Source organism: Cetorhinus maximus, chromosome 19 (assembly GCF_964194155.1).
Source record: "Cetorhinus maximus chromosome 19, sCetMax3.hap1.1, whole genome shotgun sequence".
Taxonomy (NCBI): Eukaryota; Metazoa; Chordata; class Chondrichthyes; order Lamniformes; family Cetorhinidae; genus Cetorhinus; species Cetorhinus maximus.
In genome coordinates this window covers 84,181,909-84,206,051 of record NC_135897.1, presented here as the reverse complement: position 1 = coordinate 84,206,051, position 24,143 = coordinate 84,181,909, and the positions used below count along the sequence as shown (strand labels likewise).

Here is a 24,143-nt window from a genome sequence, read left to right as displayed (position 1 = left end):
GCTTTCCACCTTTCCCTCTAATTAAGCAGCTCAATCTCGTCCTGATACAGCATTTCAACAGTAACTCCGCAGGCATGGCACTTGTTATGTGAGGGGTAGTCCTGTAATCAAAAAGAAAGCGTGCTAGCTTGGTTGCCAAGGTATCATCAGTTAGCTTTTTCATGCCAGCCTTGAACGTTTGAATTGCCCTTTTGACCAGTCTGTTTGAGGAAGGGTGGTACAGTGAAGGTGTTACATGAGTGATACCATTGAGGCAGTTAAGCCGACTACTTCTGGTAGTACATGAATGGCAAAACTCTGACCTAGTTTCTCAATTGTAGCGGCCGATGTTGGTGACTTCACCTCATATATGTCCAACCATTTTGAATGGGCATTGACAATGAGCAGAAACATTGTTCCCACGAAAGGTCCAACGTAGTCAATGTGTAACCGCACCCAGCGTCTACTTGGCCACTCCCATGGGTGTAACGGAGTTGTCATTGGCAACTTTTGCAGTTGCTGACATTGCACACAATGCTTTACCATACTCTCTATTTCGCCATCCATCCCTGGCCACCATAGGTAGCTATGTGCTATGTACTTCATTTGGGAAATTCCTGGATGGGAACTGTATAGTTCAACTAAAAGAGGCTCCCTTCCCTTTGGAGGAACTATCACTCGTGCTGCCCACAATAAGATGCCATCCTGGCTGGTTATTTCATGTCTTCTGTTGAAGTACGGTTTCATTTCATCAGACACGAGCTCCTGTGATCAACCATGTAGCACTTTTTCTTGTACCTAAGATAGGACTGGGTCACGACTTGTCCAGTCTCTGATCTGTCGAACACATACCGGCGAGGAATCTACAAAATTTAAAAGTAAAACAAGTTCCTGTGAAATTGGGATGCGCTCATCATTTTCTTGTTAAGACGAATGACTAAGGGCATCGGCATTTGCGATTTGATTGCTAGGCCTATGTACAACAGTATATTTGTATGCTGCCAGAATTAAGGCCCTATTAGTACTTTTGTGCCTTCTTTCTAGCGCAGACTTCAATCTCAGCCTTCTCTCTGATTTCAATACTAGCCGGGCTTCTCTCAGATACAAGCTCAACTTGTCCGAGCTTAGTGGCTGAATCTCCCAAAACTTCTTTATCGGTCTGCTTCTTGGAAAATTATGCGACTTTTGCTTGCAAAGCCTCTTTGACTTAATTTAGATGAGTCATCAGCTCTTCCATCACTTTTTTGTATTTGTTTGGTGCCTCCTGGAAAATTGAACGTTGTTGTGTCTTCTCTGCCAACTCATTCTTCAATTTACTCAGAGAAGTGCTGAATTCTTTCTGTTTCTTTTCATACTTATCCAGAGGTACAAGCTTTGACTTGAGGTAATCTTGTAGTGTGTGTGAAGGTCTTTCAATAGGTTTTCTTTTTCCCTTCGAAAGGTTGCTCACCTCGTCTCAAACTCTGTCATCAAGCAGAGTCTCTTCGAGTTTCTTCTGCTGTTCTTCTAGGTTTTGACTTAAGACAGCCTGCATTTCTTCAGGTCGTTGAGTCCTTACACACTCATTTTTCAAAACAGGAATGCTTCCAGCTTCCTTTTGGAATCCTCAATGGCCCATCAAGGTTGATTTACCCTGGCCAATTTCACCCTAGAAGGCTTGGTCCTCTGCCTCTCAATACCAACACTGGTAGCTTTGTGGATTGACTTCCATAATGGACAGTTACTCTGCTTATGCCTTTTACTTGAATGTCTTCACCTGTAGATGTTTTTAGTTTGGTGGCTGTTTGTTCTAAGCTTAACTGATGTTCACCATTATTCAAATATCTGAAGGTATGTTCCCCAATTACTGTAGTGGGAGCTCTTGTGTCTAGTTCCATTTTAACAGGTTTGCCATTTACTTTCACTGTGACAAACATTGGTTCTGTCTTTCCAACTTTCAGATTAACCAAGAGTAAATGTCAGAATTTTCTGTTTCAGGCTCTTCCACATTGTAGATTCGACTAGGCTTCTTCTTTTGTTTACAAGCCTGCTTGAACCTTTCCTTGCATTGCCTCATTATATGCCCATTTCTGTGCCAATTGTAGCATTCGATTTTTTAAACTGCCAATCACTAAAAACTCATTGCTTCCACCTCTACTAAAATTATTTTAAATTTTGCTGCTAAGTTATTTTTCTTCATTCTTCGGCCAGCGGGGTCTGTTTCCTGCTTCTTGACAGAGTCTCGCTTTTTTGTGCCACTTTTACTTGAGGTTTTCCGCCCGATATGAAGGACGGCGCCATTTTGCACACCCTGTACTGCTTTTGAATCTCTTACTGCGCTTTCCATGGCCAGCGCTATCTCTAGCACCTTCTTAAAATCCAGATTCACTTCGGACAATATTATTTTCTGAATAGTGTCCTCCTTTTCACCACACACTAAATCAAGCCCCCCCCACACCCCCCCCAACCCCAAGTTTCCCATCGAGATTGGGTCACCTTTTTATCAGCCTAGAGGGAATTTTTTTTATTCACTCACGGGATGTGGGCTTCGCTGGCTAGGCCAGGATTTATTGCCAAACCCCAGTTGCCCTTGAGAAGATGGTGGTGAGCTGCTGTCCCTGTGGTGTAGGTACACCCACAGTTTAGTTATTGAGGGAGTTCCAGGGTTTTGACCCAGCGACAGTGAAGGAATGGTGATATATTTCCAAGTCAGGATGGTCAGGAGTCAGGAGGACTGAGTTTGAACTCTTCTCCCAGTTTTGGCAGACTCCACAAAGCTGATGTCTGTTCCAAATCATTGTTTTGCATTTTGTAAAAATAAAAAACACAGATTTCTGAGAGTCTGCCTTGCTGACAATACCAAAATGGTATGCGGCACCTTTAATGGGCAAGCAGTTTATTTGGCTGTCAGAGCCTTACAAGATATTTGGGACTGCTGCTCCTAACACCTGTTTCAAGATGGCGGCTTACCCGAAAGGCAGACTAAAGTGGGATTGCAACTTAAGACTCCCCCCCACCTTGGCCACCTCAGAGGCTCTTCAGCATCTGATGTGTTTGAGGAAATTCATCCCCTGGGTGTTACAGCAATAGTTCTGTGATAAAATATGGGCAGGAAACAACAAATTTAAAACTTTGTGAACCAACCCAACAGATCTGACTGATATGTGTGCTAGGTAAACAGGAATGTCCTTTAACCATTTTCCCTAAAAAATTTTAAAAAACAATTAAAAGTTTCAGAAGGTTCAAAAAGAACCTAAATAGGATTTGCCAGGTCTACCGTGAGGAGGAGAAGACGCTGCCTTTTGCTTTGTGATGAAATTGCGCATTCATTAAATAACTCTGGCTTCCTGCAAGTCACTTAGATCTATTTATATTAGTAAATTTGCATTTTCTGCAGATATTAAGAACACAAGAAATAGGAGCAGTGGACCATACAGCCCGTTGATTCTGCTCCGTCATTTAATACAATCATGGCTGATCTTTGGTCTCAACTCCACTTTCCTGCCTGCTCCCCACAATTTACTGATTCCCTGAGGGACCAAACATCCCTCAATCTCAGTTTCAAACATCTTCAATGGCAGAGCATCCACAACCTTCAGGGGTAGACAATTCCAAAGATCCACAATCCTCTGAGAGAAAAAATTTCTCCTCATCTCAGCCCTAAAATGATCAACTCCTTATCCCAAGACTGTGCCCCTGTGTTCCTCGATTCCCCACTCAGGGGAAACAACCTCTCTGTGTCTATCCTATCAAACCTCTTCAGAATCTTACTGTTAAAAATGTGATTACAAGAAGATTGAGTGTGACTATAACAAATGCATATCAGCTTCAGTTGTTAAGATTAAATAAAACCTGGAGGAAAGGCCTTCACTTATCCCAGGGTCAATTTTCCAATAATGCTTTTCTTCCCTATTATTGGGCACAGCAAGATAACTTCTATCCCTACTCTACATGAACTGCCCTAAAGCGAGTTCAGCATTACAATACGATATATCAGACATTTTTATTTCAATAGGTAAATTATTGCATAAGCATAATGATTTTCCCTTGACAGTCACAAACTTCCTACACCCAAAACATCAATTCCAGGCCACTTATAAACCCTTCTTACATAACTGATAGAAGGTGTGCATTATCAGTCTGGTCAAGACTCTGCATCGAGAGCTCTCTGCCCCCACAGCAGCAGAGTCAAGGCTAGCAATTGATAGTAGGTGTCATCAGCAGGGTTACTGTCGTAATTATAGTTCCGAGAAACGTAGGACTGTAGCTTTATGAACAATCCTGTGTTGTAAGATCACATGATCTATGTAAACCTATCAGTTAGCAGCGTGGGGGACCTCTAGGTCAGAGTTCTTCTTTAGTTATAAAATTAGATGCATACATGTAGCTGTTGCTGCTGTCTCATAAATAAAGTTCAATGTTTCCACCAAGAAAAGTTGCCTGGAAAATTGACTCTATAGCAGTTATCCAGCGACAGTACTCCACAATATCTTGCTTACCGATGTCCAGTTTAGATTCCGCTAGGACTACTTGGCTCCTGACCTCATTGGTCCAAACATGGACAAATTAGTCAAATTCTAGAGGTGAGGTGAGCACCTTGACATCAAGGCAGCATTCGACTGAGGAACCCTAACAAAACTGGAGTCAATGGAAATCAGGGGAAAACTCTCCGCTGGTCGGGGACATATCTAGCACAAAGGAAGATGACTATGATTTTGGAAGCCAATCATCTCAGCCTCAAGACATTGCTGCAGGAGTTCTTTGTATTATGTCCTAGGCCCAACCATCTCCAGCTGCTTCAATGACCTTCTCTCCATAAGGTCAGAAATAGGGATGTTTGTCAATGATTGCACAACTTTCAGCGCCATTCCTCAGATAATGATGCAGTGTTTGCCTACATGCAGTAAGACCTGGACAACATTCAGGCTTGTGCTGAAAACTGGCATGTTATATTCACACTGCTCAAGTGCTGGGCAATGACTAATTCAAAACAGGAGAATCTAGTAAAATCTACCCCAATCCCCTCCCCACACCCTACCTTTGACATTCAATGACATTAACAACATCAAATCCCCAATTAAATAATAAATCTGGAATTAAAAGCTAATCTCAGTAATGGTGACCATGAAACCATCACCAATTGTCATAAAAACCCATCTGGTTCACTGATGTCCTTGAGGGAAGGAAATCTACCATGCTTACTTTGTCTGGTCCACTTTTGAACCCAGACCCACAACAATGTGGTTGACTCTTAATTGCCATCTGAAGTGGCCCAGCTGTATAAAACTGCTACTGCAGCAACTCTCCAAAGCTTCGGTAGCAACACCTTCTAAACCCACGACCTCTACCACCTACAAGGACAAAGGCAGCAGACACATGGGAACATCACCACCTGCAAGTTCCCCTCCGAGGCACACACCATCCTGACTTGGAAACATATCCGCCACTCCTTCACTGTCACTGGGTCAAAATCCTGGAACTCCCTCCCTAACAGCACTGAGGGTGTATCTACACCACAGGGACTGCAGCAGTTCACCACCACCTTCTCAAGGGCAATTAGGGATGGGCAATGAATCCTGGACCTTGCCAGTGAGGCCTACAATTTATTTATTTTTTTTAATTCCGCAGGGAAGGAGAAAGTACATCCACATGCCAGCACTCTGATGCACTGCAACTTACAGGAACTGCACCATCATAGTCTCCCTGTCCTCCATTTTCAATTTTGCCTTCCCCTGTCCCAAGTGCCAGTTTGTATCCTGTTTTCATGTTTTTGCTTTCAGAGCTTATCTTTATTCTCCTATTAACACATACTCTGGACCAATACTTTGTTTCTTTACTACAGCCATTACCACGCCCTTTGTCTTTTGTTCCACGGCATCAGTGGCATTTAGTCTCCTTGACCTCTAATCTATCTCTGACCTTCCCTTTTGTTCCACCTGACCCCCGCTTCCCTCTTTTTCAACAGCATAAAAACCCATCACATTTCTGCCTCTGAGTCATATTGGACTTGAAGCATTAACCTTTCTCTCTCCACAGATGCTGCCAGAACAGCTGAGATTTTCCAGCACTTTGTTTCTATTACGTCCTCTCTAGATTCAGGTAACCTGGTCCTTTTGGATCTTTATTTCTTTCAGAAGCTTCTTGAAACAGCAAAAACAAACTTCTCATACTCCAGTTTCCTCTGGCACACCCGCAACGCCTCCTGATTATCTTTCCCATTGTATATTACCAGCTTATTCTCGATCCTCTTTTCTCCCCACCTCCCAGTTTTCACCACTGCCAATCTCGCCTCTCGTTTCCTCTCTACCAGCAGTTGGTTTGCCCTACCTTGGACATCGTCAAGGTGTTCCAGTATTAACTCACAGCTCATCCCATTTCTCCGATCCTTGCACCTCATCAACAGAAACGGAAATTTGATGTTGGATTTCCCTGGACCTCCTCTGTGCACTAATTCGGACTGCTAACTGCTTCAGAAGTGGAGCTTTAACCACAATACCCAAAGCGCATGAATGAGATAACATGGCAATGGTGAGATGCAGATGAATAAACTTTGAATGGGGAACCACCGACGTTTTTACACTGCCCTATCCCTTCCTCCATTCAACCCCCCCAGCATCTCTGGTGCCTTTCAGTGCACCAAACAACATTTACTAAATATTAAAAACTATTTTCAAAGTAATAAATCATTTCAAACAAAGCACATACAAAACACTAATTAGACTAGCTTTGCGCTTCATAACAAATTCCCTTAAAGATGCACTTCCTTGATAGATTGGTGAGGTGCAGCCAGCCATATCACAGCTGAACGTGTACAGGATAAGTAGCAAGCACTGTACCGAGAGATAGTGTTCGTCTTGCTGCTGTGCTACACTGATGTTTGATAAACAACAAAAAATATCACCTCTTTTGGCAATGAGTGCAAAGCTTTTATTTTTCCTTCCAACTTGTAACAGAAATTTTAGTGAGAAAGGCTGCTTCAAGAATAAGCTCCAGATATTTAAATGAGAATCCAATTGAAATTAAAACACAGTTGTAGCGACTTGAAAGCGCAAGTTGTAATTCGGCTGCATTCCTCTTTACTGTGATTGCAATTTATTACAGCTGCTGCTTCAGCATAGATGCAAAAGGTCGCACGCCATCATGTCTCCAACATAACGCAGACATCACACTCACTAGCAGAATGAGTTTCAACCACATTAGAGTCGGGGCAAATCTGGTGCACTCCAAATGGAAGGCAGGCAATGAATTGTTAAATTTAATAAACAGTAAAATACAAAAAGACTGGCAGATACTAATGGATGGGATTGCTCCTTTAATGGTGCTTTTATAATACCATGCCAGCTTCACAAGAGCAACACTGCAGTGGTCCCTTGCCAGGCCTGTTTATAATTCCTTCCCACATCATTACCCATCAGATACTGAGCAGAAAGGGCCAATGCATTAGTGCACAAGAGCATCACGCACTAAGCAAAAAACAGGTCTGCACTGTCACTGATAAAAGAAAATTGTGCAGTTTATAACTTCCAGCTGTCAGCCATATCTCAGTGGCAGCGCTTTTGCTTTAGAGTCAGAGGTAGTGGGTTCAAGTCCTACCCCAGGGATGAGCACAGAATCTAAACTGACACCTCAGTTCGAAACTGAGGGAGCTCTTCACTGTCAGAGGTGCCATCTTTCAGATAAGATGTTAAATCAAGGCCCCGTCTGATCGCCCAGGGGGAACGTAAAAAATTTCATGGCACCGTTTCGAAGAAGAATGGAGGAGCACTCGCCAGTGTCCCGGCCAACATTTTTTTATCCCTCAACCAATATTACCAAAGCATATCTTCTGGTCATTATCTAGTTAACGTTTGCGGGACTTGACTGTACACAAATTGACCACCACATTTCCCATGTTACAATGGTGGCAATGTTTTTGTTGAAGCAGTATTCCATTGGCTGAAAAGCACTTTGGAACATTTTGAGGCTGTGAAAGACAATATCTAAATGGTTACTGAAAGAGAGATTTGCAAAGTAGATATCAAGACAACCTACAAACAGATGGATAGAAACAGTCTTTTGCGACCTTGTACATATTCAGGAACACAGCTGGGGGTGGGGGGGGTGGTGGTTTAGTTAATCAAAGTGATGCATTATAGAAGTTAACTTGATTGGTTTCGAGTCTGGGGAGGGAAATTTCCTACAGATCTTCTAGAAATTAGTAGCAATTTTTTCACTGTTTCTCTTAATCTCTCTTTCCCCCCTCCCAGAGTTAGCTCTATTAGCATTTGGAAAGGATAGCGAGCATGGATGTGCACAATGCTCGTCTCTCACTCATTTGTGCATAGCAACACGTTGGGCATAAAATACTTCAAGACATCCTGGGGATGCAATCAGAGGCTTTATTCTTGCAAACCACAGCTGTTTGCCTCTAGCTACACTTTTACAATGTAAAATCTTAAGGGAAGTTGAGCAGCTTTCCTTCAGGACATCCAAATGAGTGCGTATCTATAAAATCTACCCTTCTGAAGAAATAGGTTGGCCACAATGGTGAACCTAGTGGTCACCTGGCCCTGAGGAAGACCATCAAGCTCAAAATGTCCCATTGGCTATATTCCCACAAACAACAATTACCCAATAATGCCCATCAAAAAATCTTTGGCTTCACTTTAAGTTTTCCAGCTTTATTTATTTATTTAATTATTTGTTCTCAGTACAATTCGAATAACTTGCCATCAAATTTGGTTTTCAAACAACGGCTAGAATCAAATATGAATAAAATTTCCAGAACTTCATGCAAAACAGTATTTAAACTTATTCCGTGGCCATCAGTCCGTGGTCCTAACCATTGTCCATTATAACAACATGCGTCATTATTTGAGTGTTTACCCCCATCTCCAGGATTATAGCTCTAATGAATGCAATGTCACCCACTAAGGGTACAATGAATTTTTTTTTAAAGAGTTTATTCAAAACAAGCTGACTGTGTCTATTTCAGGGAAAATAGATGGTAAAGTACGTCACACTGCAGAAACCCTTTAAATCTTCATGATACTGACAAATTGTGAGAGGGATTTCAATCAAAGGCCGACGTAACTTCATTTGATGTGGAATGCAGCTTGCCCCCAGTTCGCAAATCAGCCATTCTGCAAGGTATTTCCTACCGATGCAACAGAAGAAATCGATCCTTAGGCGAGCACCGTTACAGCATTTGGGACACTAAGATATCGCATGTCCTGTTGTTTTCACTTTGTAGCACAATTTACAAACCCGCTGCTTTACGTTTACTACACTTCTGGACCATTTGAAGAGCTGCTGAGGGCAGGTCATTTACACCGACTCTACTCAGATCATTCGAACAGCAAGAGGAGTGCAGGCAACCAAAGTAATGCTCATTATGTACTTAGAGTAAACTCGCAGCATGTAATGCTAGTTGCAAAAATATGGGCTTTTAAAAAAAGGTCAACCTTAGTGCAGCAGATTGCAGATCCCACTATCTAGTCACGACAACTGGAGTGATAGTAAGGGGCCAACAGGAGGAGGGTGATTATTTTCACAAGGCACTCCAATGGAAGCAGCTCATGGACAGGACTACAAATTCAGAGTAAAGATCGTTTGAAGGGGCTCGTCAGTGTAAACTCCGAAAGCCTGTTTTCCTTGGCTGAGAAATCGGAGACACACACTCAGGATAAGGGGCTGAGATGAGAAATTTCTTCACTCAGATGGTTGCGAGTCTTTGGAATTCTCTACCCCAGACAGTTGTGGATGCTCCATCGTCAAATAATAAGGTCAAGCTGGACAGGCTTTTGGTATTTCGGGGAATCAAGGGATAAGGGGAGTAGACAGGAAAATGGAGTTAAAGCCCAAAATCAGTCATGATCATATTGATTGACTAGCCGGCTTGCTTCAGGCATAGCAATTTTGTTTCTGCAGCAGAAGGTTGCATTCATCCTCTGTACCAGGAGCTTGAACTTAATCTAGGTCAACGGGTCAGTGTTGTACTGAGCAAATACTGCTTTATTGAAGGTCATTCTCCAGATAAGGTTAAGCCAAAATCCTGTCTACCTGTTCTACTGGATCAAGCATTAAAGATCCTATGGCACTGTTCAAGGAGGAAGAGGAAAAGTGTCCTGATCAAAATTTTCCACTGTCCCTTCCCTCAATCAAAGCCGCAAAATGTGATTTTGTTCGGTCACTCAGCTCTAGGTGACAAAATCTTGATGTGCACAAGACAATTATCACTTTTGCCTACGTAACAGGTCACTACACTGAGGGGCTTATTACTCCTTGCTGACTTACACTGGCTCCCAATTCCACCAGCATCTTGAATTTAAAACTCACATGTTTGCGTCCAAATCCCTCCATGGCATCACTCCTCACAGGGTTAATAACCTTCCTCTTACCAATATGTTGAGCAGAGGGTCTTGTGGACTGCACATCAATACAGCACTGTTAAGACTACATCATACAGGATGAAACTAACAGTCAAGCCTAGATACAAGCATTATAGGAAATATGAGCAGGAGTAGGCCATTCGGCCAATCGCGCCTGCTCTGCCATTCATTTAGATCATGACTGATCATCTACCTGAACGTCATTTTTCCTACTACCTCCATATGCCTTGATGTCATTAGTATCCAGAAATCTATCGACTTCTGTCTTGAACATGCTCAATGTTTGAGCTTCCACAATCCTCTGGGGTAGAGAATTCCAAAGATTCACCACCCTCTGAGTGAAGAAATTTTTCCTCACCTCAGTCTTAAATGACCTGCCCCTTATTCTGAGACTGTGTCCCCTGCTTCTAGACTTACCAGCCAGAGGAAATATCCTATCAACATCTACCCTGTCACACACTGTAAGAATTTTGTAAGTTTCAAAGAGATCATCTCTCATTCTTCAAAACTCTAGAGAATACAGGCCCAGTTTCCACAATCTCTTCTCAATTATAATTGCATAAAAGCAAAGAATATAGCAATGCAATGCTCAATTTGCCAAAATATTTCATTTAAATGAAAATACGAAGTCCAAGTTCTGACAAGGCTTCTTCAGAATCTTTTAACAAAGCCTTTAATGAACATCACATCAATACTGCAGCTTCATGGAGCTCTTATCATTGTCACAACCTAGTTAAAGGCAGCCAAAAAGAGATCTGAACACCCCAAGATAGCTAACCTTATACACATGTGGCTTTCTATGAAGGGGAGGGTATCTTATTAGCAGAACACTCCAGATTAAAGCAGTTCTTTCCCACTAGGCACACAAACACATTAATTTTACTGTCCAATTAGATATAGGTCGAATAGCCATGGATGTCTGTTGCTTTCATGTTTCTTTGCCCCCTGACTTGTACATCAATAGCTGTGCTCCCAAGGATAACTCCAGCCTATCTGACAGATGCCTGTAAGTTTTTGAATGTCGCTGTGGTAAAGGTACTCTCACTGTACTGTTAGGGACAGAGTTACAGGGTTTTGACCCGGTGATACAGCAACCACCCGTTTTAAGTCATTCTGCTTTAACATTGTGGATGATAACAGGGTCGGTATGTGTACTTAATGGCAGGATTTCAGTTTTAATGTTGCTTCACACCAGGCTGATGTAACACATGACCCCCATCGGCGTCATTTTTGGAGCAACCTTTTCTAATTGTCGCTTCCCTCCCTGACTCTCCCGCTCACCGACCCTGCCACTCCTCGACCTTTCCCCACTCGTTGCTTCCCTCCCCGACCCTCCCACTCACAGCTCCTCTCACTGCCACGCTCGTTTCTCCCTCTGCCGAGCCCTTGCTCACAGCGAGGGGGCAGGTGGGATCACCGAGCTCAAGGGTCAGCGAGCGAGAGCGGCAATGAGCAGGGGGTAAGTAGAAAGAGTTAGCATATTTCCTCTGTATTTTTTAATTTATTTTAAAAGTTATTTCATATACAAATATGGGAATTTAGGAATATGCAGTATTTCAACTTACAGGGTATAAGGTTTTTTTTTATCCTGCTGGGAAAGGTTCTACAGAATCTAACTACAGCTTTTACATTGGTCGTAATGGGAAAAGGTGATTTGCTTTACATTGTTTCATTTAAAGTTGCACTTTTCAAGAACACAGCTACAAAAGGTGAGTGAGGAATTAATGTATATGTTCAAATTGGAATGCTGTGCAAGGTAAGCTTGGAGGTGATGGTGTTCCCATTGCTGCCTCGCTATTCTAGGTGGTGGACATCACAGTTTGGGAGGTTCTTGCATGAGACATTATGCATGGAGGAATGGATGGTTAGTGTAGTATAAGGCTCTGGCACATATCGGGTTTACATGGGACTGAGTACAGTACTGCTCACACAGTGACGTAAGAGAACACATAGCTCGCACCTTGGGGTCAGTCGAGTGTTGGACAGAGCCATTTGTACATGCAAGTATGGAGACAGCTCCTAACTTGAACCCTTTACTGTATACATATATGTACACGGCTCTTGTAGTTAATAAATACATACAGATAACCTACTTAAAACTACAAAGCTTCCGTTAAAACCTACTGAATGGTATCCAGCATCCTAGAACAGTTCGGGAGGTGGCCGTCTAATGCAAGTTATCCTTTGGAACCAATTATACCTGCAGCGTTGCTGTGCAATGAACAAGGACAAAACAGTGTTCAGCCCATGGAAATGTATTCACTTCCACTAAAAATACGCCAAATAACAATCACTTATTTTAAGGTGGCGCATAATGTTAGACTGCACATTTGAACTGAAATTATTACAAATACAACCTCTGGCCAATTTAACCAGCAGGCTAAATATCATGACAACGTTAGCCACAAATTCTCCCCGGAACGCCCAATGGCTCAGTGGACCGAGTCATCATTTTACACTGTGGGTACTGCCAAGTTTGATTGCTGGCCCTGTACTAAATTGAGTTCTTAGCTGAGGCAGTGATCAGGGCTATATTATTACCACTCCAATCTTTTTCCACAGTTTCAGTTTTAATCCAACACAGGAAAGTATGTGCCATGGCAATTCAAGTGACAGATCTAACCACAATACTGTTAAGGTTCTGAAGATTAGAAGTACCCAAATTGTAGCTCCTAAAGCCCAGGCACCCCAGCACACCAAGCCAAAGCAATTCCATTCTATTTGCACTTCTATTTCTTACTGCCTGGTCTGTTCTGTTTGAATTTCTCAGGCCTGGGCAAGAGGTCTGCTCCTATAGCCGTTGCCTTCCTAGTGGACAAATCCTGTACCAGAAACACCAAGTAACAGCAACTTGAGATGTATGAAAATTAATCAGAAGATAAGTTAAACTTTAGGAAAGACAGCCCCATCAACCTCCCAACTCCGAGGATCCAGGGTACGCAACTAAGCAGATGCAAAGGCAAAAATGACTGCATGCTCCTGCTTGCTGAACGAAACAGAATCGTACATCGTAGGTGACCATTTGGCCCACTGTGCTTGTGCCAGCCCTTTGAAAGAGCTCTGCAATTAGTCCCACTCCCCTTCCCTTTCCTCAAACCCCTTTTCCCTGCCCTTGTGAACTTCCCTTTCCCAACTCATCCCCCACCACCACTGCCAGAGTGCAGTATATTTCCTGATCACAAAGTTTTGAATGACAAAAAAAAAACAACCCGGAATGGAGAAATGCGACTTGGGGATGTTAAATGGAGGCGATTTACTCAGACTGGAAAAATGGGACGAGTTATTTTCCTCGATATTCTCGGAGCCTGAGTTGAAATCCATTTTTAAAAAAAGCAGGTGCTGGAATCTGACAAGAGAACTTACAATTGTTCAAATTCTGAGCTGCTTGGTTAAGAGAAAAACTTTCCCACTGGCAGGAGGGTTGGTAACGAAGGGATAGAGATTTAAGATGATTGACAATAAAGCCTGGGAGGAGATGAGGGGAAATATTTTCAGAGTTATGAGCTGGGATGCACTACATGGAAGGGTGGTGGAAGCTGATCCAATGCTAACATTCCAAAAAAAGGATTTGGATGTAAACTTGAGAAGAAAAGGAAGGCATGGCAATAGGAAAGAGTCGGGGAGTGGAGCTAATTGGATAGTTCTTTGAAAAGAGCTGGCACAAGTACAATGGGCTAAATGGCATCATTCTGTACTGTCTGGCTCTATGATTAGCTTAAAAACAAAAAGCTAAAAGCTACTGCGGATGCTGGAAATCCAAAACAAAAACAGAATTACCTGGAAAAACTCAGCAGGTCTGGCAGCATCGGTGGAGAAGAAAACAGTTGACGTTTCGAGTCCTCATGACCCTTCGGCAGAACTGAAGTTTAGTTAGGAGAGGGGTGAAATATAAGCTGGTCTAAGGTGGGGGGCAGGGGGAGAGAGAAGTTGAGGGTGGGGTGGTTGTGGGGACAAGCAAGCAGTGATAGGAGCAGATAATCAAAAGATGTCACAGACAAAAGGATCAAAGAGGTGTTGAAGGTGGTGATATTATCTAAGAAAAGTGCTAATTAAGAATGGATGGCAGGATACTCAAGGTACAGCTCTAGTGGGGGTGGGGTGGAAAGACTAACAAAGTATTAGTTGTAGATTTAAAAATAATGGAAATAGGTGGAAAAAGAAGAATCTATATAAATTATTGAAAAAAAAGGGAGGGGGAAGAAACGGGGTGGGGATGGGGGGAGGGGGAGTTTAAGATCTAAAGTTGTTGAATTCAATATTCAGCCCAGAAGGCTGTAAAGTGCCTAGTCGGAAGATGAGGTGCTGTTCCTCCAGTTTGCGTTGGGCTTCACTGGAACAATGCAGCAAGCCAAGGACAGCCATTCCGTAGGGATCATTCCCTCCGGGACACCCTGGTCCACTCCTCCATCACCCCGTACTCCTCAACCCCCACCTATGGCACCTCCCCATGCCCACGCAGAAGATGCAACACCTGCCCCTTCACTTCCTCTCTCCTCACCATCCAAGGGCCCAAACACTCCTTTCAAGTGAAGCAGCATTTCACTTGCATTTCCCCCAACTTAGTCTACTGCATTCGTTGCTCCCAATGCGGTCTCCTCTACATTGGAGAGACCAAACGCAAACTGGGCGACCGCTTTGCAGAACACCTGCGGTCTGTCCGCAAGAAAGACCCAAACCTCCCTGTCGCTTGCCATTTTAACACTCCACCCTGTTCTCTTGCCCACATGTCTGTCGAAACGTCAACTGTTTTCTTCTCCACCGATGCTGCCAGACCTGCTGAGTTTTTCCAGGTAATTCTGTTTTTGTCTATGATTAGCTTGTCTGTTCTCTCTGCAAGAGGTGACTGACCTGCTGAGTGTTTGCCGCATTTTTTGTTGTTTCCACGTACACTTTGTCTTTCAGCAATCTCACCATCTTTGCATCTACTTTTTCCCCCCGAAAGCTATTATAAGTTTTAGCGTTGCAATCTAATTCTCAACAATGGAATTTCTAAACTAATTATACAGCAGCTGGGTTAATCTTGAATTCCTAACTTTCAACTTGAACCGACAAGGCAGTATACATTCATTTTAATAAAGGCCAAATCCAATCCTGACCACAGATAATCCTTGGAGCAGAATTTAGCCCACGTCGGGGGGGGCTCGGTCGGGAAGATGACCACCGCCCGCGATCGGGGCCAGATCGCAACTTCGTGCTGGTGGGCCAATTAAAGCCCGCGAAACGCGAGCAGCAGTGCTCACGCTGCCCGTGAAGTCGGGGGGGGGGGGGGGAGGAGGCCGAGTGGGCTGAGCACGAACTTCGCGTGTGCGCGCGCGCGCGAGTGAGCGCTTGAAAATCTCCTGAGGCACGGAGCTGCCTCAGGGAGATGAAGCAAAGAAAATAAAAACGTAATAAAACATGTCCACTCATGCGACTCTTGTCACAGGAACAGGGACACATTATTAGTCAAATTGTAAAACTTTTTATTTTATTTTTATTTGCTTTTGGAAACCTCATCCCGCTCGTGGATGAGGTTTCCAGAAAAACGCAAAGGCCCGCTTGGTCTTTTCTCCTGCCCGCCAGCCGTAAGGTTGGACGGGCGGCGAAAAATTTAACTTAATTGATTCTTTAATGGTCTTAACGGGCCTTTTAATTGTCAGCGGACGCTCTGCCGCCTCCAGCGAGCACCCGCTGACTGAACTATCGCGCAACTGCTCGGCCGACGTCAACGTGTGTCATTTCACGTTCGAGCCAATCGGGCGCGCGCCTGCTCCACTGAGCTAAACATTTTGCCCTTGGGAGTCACAGGCTACATACTTCAAGCTCAACAATAAGCGGTGAGACTGCTTTCTTTAAAAAAAACAAGTTCAGTGCGTTGCAGATTAAGAGAATTTCAGGGTCTTGGATTACAGCAGTCTGGAGAAGGGCACTAGCATAGAAACATCAGCATACACAAGAGAAAACCATTGCAGCCACGAGCAAAAACAAAGAAGGAATTTAATGCCCTTCATGACAGGGTGAGGAAAATGACATGTCAGCTTTCCAAAACAAAAAGGCGTCGTAAGGCATAATGCGATAAAATTTCACGGTGAAACAAGTTAACTGTGGCCATCTTCCCTTCAGCAAAAAAAAGAGTCATTTGAAATGATTCTGAAATTAAAATTCTTACTAAAAGAATAATGGTTTTCAATGCATTTGCTAAATCTCCACCGGTTAAATGTTACTTAGGAAGGTCATGTAGCCTTATCGGGAGATGGTGACGTAGTGGTAATGTCACTGGGCTAGTAACCCAGAGGCCCAGGCTAATGCTTTGGGGACATAGGTTCAAATCCCACCATGGGAGCTGTTGGAATTTAAATTCAATGAATTAAAATGTGAAATTGACCACGAAACTGTCATAGATTGATGCAAAAACTCATCTGGTTCACTAATGTCCTTTAGCGAACGGAATCTGCCAACCTTACCTGGTCTGGCCTACATGTGACTCCAGACCCACAGCAATATAGTTGACTGTTAAACTGCCTGCTGAAATGGCCTAGTAAGCCACTCATTTGTGGCAATTAGGTATGGGCAACAAATGCTGGCCTTGCCAGCGACCTCCACATCCCCTGAAAGAATTTTTTTTTTTTAAAAAGCCAACCTTCGCTCATCCATCTCAGAATACCCAGGGTCACCCTCAACACAGCTACCAGCTTTTTCTAAAAAGACACCAAGGTTTTTGACTCCACTGCCCCCAAAGTCACAGAGAATGGTTCACACAGTTGTGGATAAAGGGCTTTAATTGTCCAACAGTTCATTTGTGTTCGAGCGCAGTTACAGAGCTGATATTCTGCAACCCAAAAGGTAAGAATTTTCAAAATACATCTCCTGCCATGGTAATGCTCTCATTCAAAGCTTCAGGTTATACTACAGATGCTCAGGTGCATCCATGGGCTGCGTCTTGGAAAAGGGGCCTTGATATCCAGAAGATTTAATACATTTTTTTATTGTAAAATAGGACAAATGCTAATCGGTAACATTCTCCACTGGAAGAGCATAGAGTGTTCTAATTAGCCATAGGATCCCAGCCTGGGTGTGAGTAAGCCAGTTAAGGACCAAAATAGTGTCACTAACCTTAATATCTCCATCATATTAGGTATGAAAGAACAGTTTGCAAATGCCAAGGCAGCCCAAATGGACAGATTTCCCTACTCTCCTTGTAAAGATTTGGATGCGGTAGGGGAGTGAAAATAGAGCATACAGCCCTTTAGCTCTTTTGCAAAGCCCTTGCATCAGATTAGAACTCTGGTGACGAGAATATACTGTTCATGCCCAAGTACAAGTGTTGAAAGTTGTTTTGATGAAGCTAACCATTAATACGCATCCCAATAGATTCAAAAGCCTGAACTAACAAGTGGTGCAGGATTTCAAAGACTAAGCCAAGAGGGAGGAAAAAGCTGTTAGTTTCAGACAAAGAAACATCTATAATGCAACTCTGTTGTTACGGTACAGTAACCAGTCTTTATTATTTTAGCATAAAAGTTAAAAATTTAAATTCATTCCTTTCCCCCAACCAGCAAGTGAATATTAACATCCAATAGCGACTTGAGCCCAAAACCTTTTTTTTTTGCTTCTTTAATTATTCTCTCATGTTTCTTTAAAGTGTGCAGCATTTAAGATATACATTATTCATAAGAAAATTCACCCAAGGCAGCAACAACCCATTAAGTGCCTCTGACATAGTATTCTGCACATTTATACGTTTAATATTTCCTCCAAACTGCCTGTTAGCAAGCTAGTAGAGCACAACTACCAGCTTAAAGGCTCTCGTCAATGCCTCTGCAAGTTTATCCAGTGAGTACCTATGCCAAGGATTCCTCAATAATAAAAAAAAAACTTCTTCCTGGCTGGATGCCCATTTGACGACTTCAATAAAAATTTGTCCCCGGTTAAAATAGCAAAGGGTTAAACGTTACGGGTGTGAGAAATAAAGTAAAGGAAAAAAAATCCATTTGCACCATTAAACCCAATCCTTCCAGCCACCACAAAGATTTTCCAGCTGTCAGATCAATTTGACTTGACCAGAAAAATCCCTTACCTTTGCTGGGTTGATGACAATGTTCCTGGCCGATCCATGTTCGTCTCCAGAGAAAGCAGGCTGATTATTAAAACCCTGCTTTACATTCACTGCAGTCAACTCATCCTGTAAAATAGGAGACAATGGATCAGTTCAACTCACTCGACTTTGTAACGCCGATGATTACAAGAGGAGCCTCTCCACCCACAGCCTAGCCAAGCCACATCTGACTAAAATACAGTGGTCAAGGGTATGATGCCCACCTTTACACATTTACAAATCTATTTAGTTAGCCACGGCTGACGGTCAAAATAGCACAGAATGCAAAGTCTTGGTTGCCCCTTAAAAAAAAAAGCTGAATCACTCGATTTCTGCTCATGTTAAAGAACCTTCCTCTTTTGTTAACTCATTATGCAGCCAGATTTATTCGTAAAAGTTGAAAAACACCATAAATAATAAACACAACAAACACTATAAGTTTGGCCCTATGATTCTGAAACGCCCTAAGAAGAGCCCCAAGTGTTGCTCCACAGGAAGATCACTGGACCACAACAGTCTTGCTCTTTGCACACTCCCATTGCTGTAAAATTTGCAAAGCCGCTCGAATGTTTTTTTGTTCCCATGCAAGGCCTTTGATTTTGCGGGCCTTGCTGGATTGGTTAGCGGGTTACGCTGATTTGAACTCGGTATCACAAATCAAATCCATCTTGGATAATATTGATGCCTCTGAAGCATTGTGTCACCAATATAGATCATCACTGCATCTTCACCAAAAGAACAATTGCATGTCCATTTGACAAGGGTAGATACCACATCTCTGTCAATTCAGTACCAAACTCAACCACTGTAACACACCAGAGAGATGTTTGCTTCTTTGAATATTAAAACTGGCGATACTCAGTCTCTTCTTTCGATGAAGGAGTTATGCTGCACATAGCTCTTCAACACAAGTGCACAATAATCATCATCAATGGTAGACATTCCCTAGAGTTGCATAAACCCGCACCCCACCCCCCCCATGCTCTTTCATTAGTCTGAAGAGATTGAGAATTCACAATGTAGTTTTTAAAAACAACATATAAATTATTCAACGACACAACAAAACACAATGCCTTTTGCATAAGTCTGTCTGAGCAACAAATAATCACACACAGCATCTTTTCCCCCTCGTTCAGCTTTGCATACAAGGCCTTCATGGGACCAGACAGCTCATTTTACACCTTATCAAGGTGCTTTCCATTGTTAACACAAGACTTGCCACGCACTCTGGAGGACTGTCTCAACACTGCTCCGTAAAGGAATCCAGCATCATAAGCACTAGGAGAATTCCTGAGTGGGAACAATTGCAAATTTGATAGCTTCCACCCCTAATCATGTCATTTAATTCTTGCTTTGTTAGAGACAGTAACTTGTTTTAAGGTGTCCAACAAACCTATGATTATTATTTATATCAAATGTATTAATCCTAGTTTGATGAACATTGCAGACATCTTTCAAAGTTGCTAACACTCAGTGTACAATTCGATTTGATTTTCCCACCACCAAGCCATGTGGGGAATAAGAAACAGACAAGGTCACAAAATCAGTAACCAAGCTCTCGCCATTTAAACATGGGTAGAGTTGAACCAGAGTAGAAGTTCCTTTAAAGTTCTTTCAAAGTTAAATACAGATCTCTAGGGTCCACGCACCTATGATACAGAATTATCTAAAATATTAGCCTCTTAACTACAAACGCCCAAAACTGTCACCACAACCCAGAGAAATACAATATCCAGGGTAGCATTTGTAGAATTTACAAAACAGAATCAGGCTGCCAAACTAAACTGGTCTATGCTCGTGTTCTTTTTTTACTAGAAAACCCATCACGTTTATTGTCAGTGTACATTTTTTTTACAAAGCTGGCAAGAACCAGATTCCGGAATGTTCAGATATCTACACAGCCTGGAACCCCAAGATCAGTTTAACATTAAACGGGAATCTCCCAGCTGGGTCACTGGGCTGAAAGTGTCTGGGCAGAAAGCCAAGCATCTGCAGCTCACTGCCCATCACAGACAGTTCATTGTTTGGCAACGGCATAAGGTTTCTCCACCTCGATCTTGCCACACTGCAATGACCACATCTTTCAGTGGTTTAATCTCTGCTGCGTGTCTTTGAAGCCTCGACTTTTTTTTTAAAACAACATCAAATCCTTCGATGACTTTTCCAAACACAACCTGTTTGCCATCCAGCCAGCTGGCTTTGGTGGTGGTGGTGGTGGTGATAAAAGAACTGGGATCCATTGGTGTCTTTGCCAGCGTTAGCCATACTGACCCACCCCGCGGGGGCCATAGTGCTTCAGCTTGAAGTTTTCATCAGGGAAACGGTCACCATAGAGGTTCTTCCGACCAATACCATCTCCACAGGTGAAGTCCCCTCTCTGGATCATAAACACTTTGATGACTCGGTGGAATTTGCTATTTTTGTAGCCAAATCCTTTCTCCCCTGTTGCTAAAGCAACAAAGTTTTCAACTGTCTTCGGAACAAAAACAAAAACTGTCTTCCCAGAAAGACCAAATACTCTGCGGCCTGCATCCTCATCGCCAATCTTAATACCAAAATACACCTTGACGGTCACTTTCGACCCTTTTTTCCTTCTCCTCTGCCTGTGAGGCCCCAGGGAGCAGGAGGAAGGTGAGGGCAGCAATCAACAGCGCAGCGGTGACGAGCAGCTTCATCTCCTGGGCGGAGAGGCACATCCGGGTGTTTATGCTACACACAAGCCTTTTCCGCCCTGTTCCATCCAAACCTATCCATATCCCCCTTCGATTCCTTGCTCCCTCATTACTTATCTAGCTTCCCCCTTAAATGCACCTGCTATTCACCCCATACCAGTTCTGCATTTAACCATTCTCTGGGTAAAGAAATCTCTTCTGCACTCCTCACTGGATTTATTAGTGACTACCTTATATTTTCAACATTTAATTTTGGATACCCTACAAGCAGAAATATTTTCTCTAAGTCCACCCTATCAAACCCTTAAAGGCTTGTTCTGTCACCCACTCTTCCCTTCCTCCTACATCACAACAGTGACTATGCCTAAAATGGTACAGGTTCCGTTTCTGATCTGAGGTCATTGCAAAGTGTTTTGTAGCCAGTGAATCACAGTCTCTGTTGTTTCACAGGCTGATGTAGTAAATAATATGCACACAGCAAGGTCAACAAACAGCAATGAGACGATTGACCAGTTAATCGCTTTTGGTGGCACTGGTTAAAGGGGGAAATATGGCCAAACAGGACATTGGAACTTTAATGCTCTTCCTCGCAGTGCCATGGAATCTCAGGAAGAAAACACTTGCATTTCTATTTTAGGTCACCCTAAACTGCTTTGTACGAACTACTTTTTGAAGCGCAGTCACTATTGCAACATGGGAAATGTAGCAGTCAATTTACTCACAGCAAGGCTCCAAACACAGCAATGAGATAATGGTCAGACAATCTGTTTAATCCATAACGAAAACAAAAAGTGCTGAACAAACTCAGCATGTCTGGCAGGCCTGCAGAATTTTCCCAGCACTTTTTAAATTTTATTTCAGAATTCCAGCATCCACAGTGTTTTGCTTTTATCTTACCGTTTTTAATCACGTTGGTTGAGAGATAATTATTGGCAGGGCACAGGGGAAACATCTTCTGCTCTGCTTCAAAATAATGCCATGGGGCCTTTTACATCAACCGTGGGAAGAAGGGCCTCCGATTAACATCTCATCCGAAAGAGGGTACTCCTGACAACACAGCATTCCCTCAGTACCGCACCTAGGATTGGTGCTCAGGGCTCCGGAGTGGGACTTGAACCCACAACCTTCTGATTCAGGGGAGAGAGTTCTATTAACTGAGCAACAGCTGACACCTTTACATCCACCCGAGAGGGGAGACGAGGTTTGGTTTAACCCCTCGTTGGAAAAGGTGCAATTTCTGGCGCTGCTGTTCTCCACGAGGGGCCAATGGCAGAAGCAGCAAGGTGGGGGGCAACATGAGTGTCACCAAATGAGAGAGAAGGCTGGCAGAGAAGCAGCAAGGGATTCTGCTCCAGAATGCCATCCAATGCCCACTACTGGAGAATGATCATGTGGGTGTCACAACACCACAGGGTAAAGTTTGACTGTGCAGTGTCATCAAATAGTCAGCCAACATTCAATGCTTTGAATCCCATGTCATGATGAAGACCAGGGTAAGGTAGAAGAACCCAGACAAAGCTTATGAAACTTTGCCACAATACACACCTGGGTCTTTTATTCGGGTGTGGGGGGGCGGGGGGGGGGGGGGGGGTAGGGCAAGGGCCAGAGGCAACAACGCCAACTATACCCCAATTCATGCCTAGGGCAGGTACGGGAAGGGAGTTGGCGTTGCTCAAGAGTTCATTTTAAAAAGTGACCCCTCAGCACGTAAAATTTCTGTTATTAAATAAAATGTTCATTTAAATTATCATTGGTTTATTGTATTCTACTTAAACTCAGTTATCAGGAATCAAAGGTTATCGGGTGAGATGGGAACGTGAAAATTAAAACACAAGATCAGCCATGATCTTATTGAATGGCGGAGCAGGCTCGAGGGGCCGAATGGTCTACTCCTGTTCCTATTTCTTATGTCCTTATATCAACTTTAAGGAAAGTCCATTTTTAATCAAATTACCTTCATAACAATTTTTTAAATGCCAAATTAATGAGGCAAAAAATGTTTAAACCTAAACAATGCATCTGTCTTTGTGTGAGGGGGGTTGGGAAAGAGTTAATTCCTTCGCTAACATTACCAAATGCTGGGCACCAAATAGATGCTGACCTAATGGCTTGATGGCTGACTGCACTGCCTGATGCAAAACTGTGGCATACAAACTAGACAAGCTCCTTTTTGATGCAGTGTTTTTGGGTCAGCCAATTTCAGGTGGGGTAAATGTATTATTGTCCTCAATGTCCCCAAGTTAAAGATATTTCTGTTAACACTCCAGCTACCCCTAGGCTAGAAGTGCCTATTTGGATGTTTAGGAATGAAAGACTGGGCTGGGTTAACATAGCATCGACAGCCCCTCAACACTGACAATCTAGCTTCACCTGTATAATGGCCAATTGGGCAAGGACCTTAATGCCCACCTCTGAGACCAAGCTTGGGGGGTCACTCCTCCTATTCGTTTAGCATCCATTTTTGCTGGAATAAACTGAGATTTTTTCCACATTAAAGGCACTATATAAATACTAGCTGCTGAGGTGATGGTATCAATAGGGGAATGCCAGCACCCACAGAGCCATGGATCAAATAGGAACCCCCCCCCCCAGCCTCAAGTGAACTGGGGCAAAGTTAGAAAGATAGAAAAGGAATATACAGGTCACTTTGGAAATAAAACACTTCTGTAATATGCAAATTTCAGACATGAGTATTCAGTATCTTGAGATATTCTTCAGCAATCCATAATGATGGAAAGAAAATACTGATCAGACATATTCAATGAATTTTTAAAAACTACAGAATAAAAGCATTTATTTCAGAGTGCAGATCTAATATTCTGTGCATTGGTGAAAAATCACTCTGAAGCGCCAAGTTTTGCGTTTCTCGAGATCTTTCCTCTCAAGATAATCATTTTCACATTAAATAAGCTTCTTAGAAGACATTTTTAAAAAAACCCAGATCAAAAAAGAAAGCTGTGGGCTCCTGGAACACAGCAGATGTTTAGATTTGGAAATTAGTAGCTTTCCCCTCAGGGTCAGTGAGCAGATACTTTTGCCCAATAGCATTCTACTCCTTTGACCATATGT

At 42.9% G+C, this 24,143-nt stretch overlaps 1 protein-coding gene and 1 pseudogene across 1 annotated transcript in view; both read right to left on the bottom strand.

Annotated features, from left to right (window-relative positions):
• Positions 1-24,143, bottom strand: part of LOC144693984 (mediator of RNA polymerase II transcription subunit 12-like protein) — a 590,784-nt gene that overhangs the window by 532,921 nt on the left and 33,720 nt on the right. The window contains exon 3 of the mRNA XM_078564267.1: positions 18,385-18,489. Within this exon, the coding sequence (XP_078420393.1) occupies positions 18,385-18,489 (105 nt within the window). The remainder of the gene's footprint in view (positions 1-18,384; positions 18,490-24,143) is intronic.
• LOC144693996 (peptidyl-prolyl cis-trans isomerase B pseudogene) lies at positions 20,420-21,098 on the bottom strand (annotated as a pseudogene).